Source organism: Trichechus manatus, unplaced genomic scaffold, assembly GCF_000243295.1.
Source record: "Trichechus manatus latirostris isolate Lorelei unplaced genomic scaffold, TriManLat1.0 scaffold00282, whole genome shotgun sequence".
In the NCBI taxonomy this organism is placed as follows: Eukaryota; Metazoa; Chordata; class Mammalia; order Sirenia; family Trichechidae; genus Trichechus; species Trichechus manatus.
In genome coordinates this window covers 1,766,785-1,771,965 of record NW_004444218.1, presented here as the reverse complement: position 1 = coordinate 1,771,965, position 5,181 = coordinate 1,766,785, and the positions used below count along the sequence as shown (strand labels likewise).

At 44.9% G+C, this 5,181-nt stretch overlaps 1 protein-coding gene across 1 annotated transcript in view; it reads right to left on the bottom strand.

Moving 5' to 3' along the window:
- DGCR2 (DiGeorge syndrome critical region gene 2) overlaps positions 1–5,181 on the bottom strand; it is a 118,603-nt gene that overhangs the window by 99,295 nt on the left and 14,127 nt on the right. Inside the window, exon 2 of the mRNA XM_023725039.1 lies at positions 2,050–2,172. Coding sequence (XP_023580807.1) covers positions 2,050–2,172 — 123 coding nt within the window. The remainder of the gene's footprint in view (positions 1–2,049; positions 2,173–5,181) is intronic.

Sequence of the window (5,181 nt, the reverse complement as noted above, 5' to 3'; positions counted from 1 at the left end):
AGACCTAATAGGTCTATGGCCTCCTCACCCCTCCTTGAAAACACCAATGCCCTGTCATGCCTCAGTGCATTCGCATATGCTCCTCCCATCATCACATCCTCAATACTATGGTCCTGGAGCATGCCACCCACTCAGAACTCTCAGCTCCGTGTGTGACCTATGTAAATCTGAGCCAACACACAAGTGCTGGGCTGAGGCCTCCTCCATGCCAGGTCATGTGGCTGCAATGAGAAATCAGGCCTACTTCCTGCCTTCAACAAGTCCATGGTGCATGGACAGAAGAACAAGATAACAACCACAAGTGTGATTACTATTGTTTTCAGTACCTGTAACAGGACAGTTATTACACACAACCTTAAAAGCTAAGCCAAAAGGCACTTTGACAACAGCAAGTAAGCTGTGCTTCCATTTTAAAGCCAGCCAAGAACCATTTGGTTCTTCCTTCAGAAAATTCTTGAGGCTTCCAGTCATGATCCCTTGGTCCTCACCAGGGTGACCAACCTCAGAACATCTGCATACCAAGCGTTGGAAAGCTCACTTGCCCACTCTTTCCAATTCTCATTTGGAAGGGCACAAACACCTTGACCAAGCATGTACAATCCAATGAAGGAAGAAGAGGCCCAGGGCAGGATTAGAAGGAGTCCCCTATAAAACTGTTATTTTACAGGCAAATAGAGTATGATTAGACCACCTCTGCTTACTATTTTAGAAGACACCTCCCCGAAAAGAACTATCCCAAGCTCAAATGTCATCTTCTATTTGATACCTTACCTGATCCCTTTGGTTGGAATTAATCATTTTTTTCTTCAGCACTTGGCACATAGGAACTACACAACATCTTTCATTTACTGAATGCTTGAAAGGACCCCAGTCCCAGGCCAGGTCCCAGTGAGGAAGGGGAAAAGTTTCCTGCCCTAGGGAGTTCACAGTCTAGAAGGAGAGATTAAGCATGGGTACAAGTAATGGTGAGAACTACCGACAGTGCTAGAGCTGTAAGAAAGCGACAGATGAGGTGCTGGCGGAAGCAAACCTATGACCAGAGAAACCAGAGATGCCTTCTTGTGGTAGCATCTGAGCCAAGCCTTGAAGGACGGGCATGACTTGTACATGCAGAAAGAGAACAAGGAATTCCAGGAAAAGAGAAAGGCATAAACAAACCATGCAGCTAGTAAATTAATGGGATGGGCACAGGAAACTGCCCAGCTGAGTTGTTAAAGGGAAAGTAGTGATAAATCAGACTGGCCAAGTAAAATCAGCAGGTATGCCACACCATGAAGGAATCTGAATGCTGGGCTGAAGAGTTTACGTCTGTGATTCTTAAGCTCGGAATAAAACACAGCTTCCTCTCAGGGGCTCTATCAGAATCACTAGGGTCTTAAATTAGTATGAATGTGTGTGTGTGTGTCTCACACACACACATACACATACTTGCAGGCGAGATGCTATGCCTTCCACCCTAGTGCAAGTTGAGAACCACAGATGTAGTATGTAGATGTGTTGGGGCAGAAACAGGTGGAGAACCAACAATGTAGACTTTTTGTGACAACTCCATCATCTCCATACACCAGGAAAAAATCCACTCATGGAAGATTACTAGTGAATGGGAGCAGAGGGGTATGGTAGTACCTGTGTTTAAAATAACACACTCTTCATGATGCTAGCCAAGTCTCAAAAGGTACCAACATCCAGAGCCAGCCCTGGAGTGAGGTAAGAGAGGCACCTGGGGCCAACATTTACGGTGGCGCTCGCTCTCAGGATCATGCAAGCCAGGGTTGGCTGTGCCTCCTCCTGTGTCCTAGGTGACTCTCTTGCCTCACCATTGTCCTGGCCCTGCCATCTTGCAACTTCTGGGACTTGCCTACGTCTGGGACCTATTTAAACAAAAAGACAGAAAGAAAGAAAAGAAAGGGGGCGGGGGTGGCCAAAATAACTTTCTAATGCTTGCAAGCAGCCCAGATTGCCAGTCCACACCACCTCTCCCCTCAAGGAAGCACAACCCACTGTGACAAAGAGGAGGGTGATTGTGTGCCTCCTGCTCCACAGACTCACCTGGACAGTCAGCTTCATCGCTCTCATCCTCACAAGTTGCCCAGCCGTCACACTGCCAGGGGAGGGGGATGCACTGGATGGCACCACTGCGACAGGCAAACTGCCCGGGGTTGCACCGCAGCTCTGTGGAACCAAAGAGCAAGAGGCCATTGAGGAAGTGGCAGGAGGCGCAGCGACCTGGCAGTGGCAAGGCTCTGCCACCAAGAGTCCCGGGGCAGAGGGACCAGCAGCATTCTCACAGCCCACCTGCTCAGGGAGGGCCTGGACACTCAGCCCAAAGAAAGTGCCAAGAGCCGTATGATGACACTACAAGTCAATAGAGCAAAGACACCTCCAACATAAGCATTCTTATTATGTGTCACTTCAAACAAATGCTTGCTCAGTTTCTACTCTGAGTCGGTCTCTGCACTGGACTGTAGACGAGAAGAAACAAGGGGGCACACTTTTCCCTCCAACAGGTTTCTAGTTCAATAGGGCAGACACACACACACACACACACACACACACACAGATTTCCAGTAAAGAACAAATGGCGGTAGCCACATAAGACTACTTCAAACATGAAGGAAGGAGGCATGATCTCCAGCTGAGGGGCTCTGGAATGCTTTTTAAAGAAGGTGGCATAAAAAACACTAAATACCCAAGGGAGTAATTAGTCCAAAGGACTAATGGACCACATGGAACCACAGCCTACACGACCCCGAGACCAGAAGAACTAGATGGTGCCCAGTTACCACTATCAACTGCTCTGACTCGGATTACAATAGAGGGTCCCGGGCAGAGCAGGAGAAAAATGTAGCACAAATGATCAAATTCACAAAAAAGACCAGACTTGCTGGTCTGACAGAGACTGGAGGAACCCCTGAGACTATGGCCCCTGGACACCATTCTAACTCAGAAGTGAAGCCACTCCTTAAGTTTACCTTTCAGCCAAAGATTACGCAGGCCTATAAGACAAACAATAACACACACGAGGAATGTGCTTCTTAGAGCAGTCAAGTATAACGAGATCAAATGGGCAACACAGGACCAGGAACAAAGATGAGAAGTTGTGTGGGGACAATGGACACGGTGAACCCGGGGTAGAAAGGGAAAGGGGGAGAATACTGACACAATGCAGGACTGCAGCCAATGCCATGAAACAATTTGTGTATGAATTTTTGAATGAGAAACTAACTTGCTCTGTAAACTTTCACCTTAATCACGATTAAAAAAAGAAGAAGGTGGGCTAGAAATAGGGTTTCCACAAAAGGCTTATGGTTTCAGAAGGTACATATGATATAATAACAGCATTTCTGAAGAAGCAGGGCTTAAGGAAATATCAGGGAGCATAAAGTAGACGAGTGGCTGTAACACGACGTATGAGCTGAGAGATGGGGGAATCACTGGAGATAAGATCAGGAAGACAAGAAGAGTCAAATTGATGACTTTGATGGCAAGATAATTCTGTTAGGCAGTAAGTAACATGATAAAAATCTGTGTTTTAAGCAAGGTAAAACTGGCAATGGTTTCTGGAAGCAATTATAATAGGGGGGTCCAGGCAGAAATATTAAATAACTCAGTGAAATAAAGGCTTGAACTATGGCAGGGGTCAACAAACAACAGCTGATGGGCCAAATCCTGCCCTCCCCACCTGTTTTTTAAATGAAGTTTTATTGGAATACACTCACAAATATGTATTGTCTATGGCTGCTTTTGAACAACAACAGCAGAGTTGAGCAGTTAAAACAGAGACTATACGGCTCGGGAAGCCAAAAATATTTACTATCTAGCCCTTTAAGAAAAAGGGCAAACCTGAGACTAGAAGAACTAGATGGTGCCCTGCTACCACTCTTGCCCATTTTGATTTTGAACACAATAGATGGACCCTGACCGAATGGGAGGAAAATATAGAACAATATTTAAATTCTTAAAAAGTCCAAACTTAATGGACCAATTGAGACTAGAGGAATCCCCAAGACTATCACCCTGAGAGACCCTTTAAACTCTAAACTGAAACTACTCCCGGAGGTCATCTTTCAGCTAAATAACAGACTGGCACATAAAATAAACAATATCACCTATGAGTACTATGCTCCTTTATAAAAAAATCTGTATGAGACCAAATGGAAACGGGACTACCAGAACAGAAATAATGAGAATGTTGACACATCGTGAAAAAGGTAACCAACGTCACTGAACAAGCTGTACAGAAAATGTTAAATGAGAACCTAATTTGCTGTGTAAATTTTCACCGAAAACACAATAAAATATTATTACCAAGAAAAATGGCATACTACTAAATCGAGGTGCCAGCTGATGAATAGGCAAACCCTGGAATTCATGTAAAAACAGAGGTATGAAGGATGGAGTCCTTCACAACAACCTGATGACAAAGGAAGAAGAAACAAAAAGCAGCTCTCTTATAAACAACAATGTGCTGTTATATTTTAGCCAACTGTCTTCCATCTTCTGGACTCTTTCTACTTAAATACAGGAAGAAAAAGGAACTATTCTTGCACCTGAGTCCTGTTCCATCACTGCCTAAGTAATCAGAGCCAACCATCACCCTAATTTATCAAGCAAGGGTAACACAGCAAATGAGTTAGTGAAGTGGAATCTATATCTAAGCCCCTTCCCTGCCGCACCACCCCTGGCCGACCCTTGGGGCAATGCAAGCCCACGTGTGGTGTGTGTGCTGGTGTCAGTGCATTCAGAAGACAGTCTCTTCAGAAAGAGCTGCGAGCATGGCCAGACAGTGGGCACATCCCAATTCCCTATCTCCTCAAAGGGTCACACATATATGTGAAAGTCCTTCCGCCCCAGACTGACTGATTTCATAGGCTGGAAAGAGAGGGAGGGCTGGGGGAAAGGAACTATTAATTCTACATTCTCTCCACTCCACTTGCCATCACACATTGCAGTAAATCAATGACATATAACCATATGTAAAGTCTTTATGAAACATACAACACTGATGAAATATTCACAATCTTACATATTTTATAGAAGGCTTTTGGTCAAGATGGAGTTCAGGGAGCAGACTTAACTGCCTACTCGAAACTTAAATAAAATTTTAAAAATCCACAGAGGACAAAATATAAGAAACAACAGTCTCCTGACACTGGGCATCAGGCAACAAAAGACAGCGAT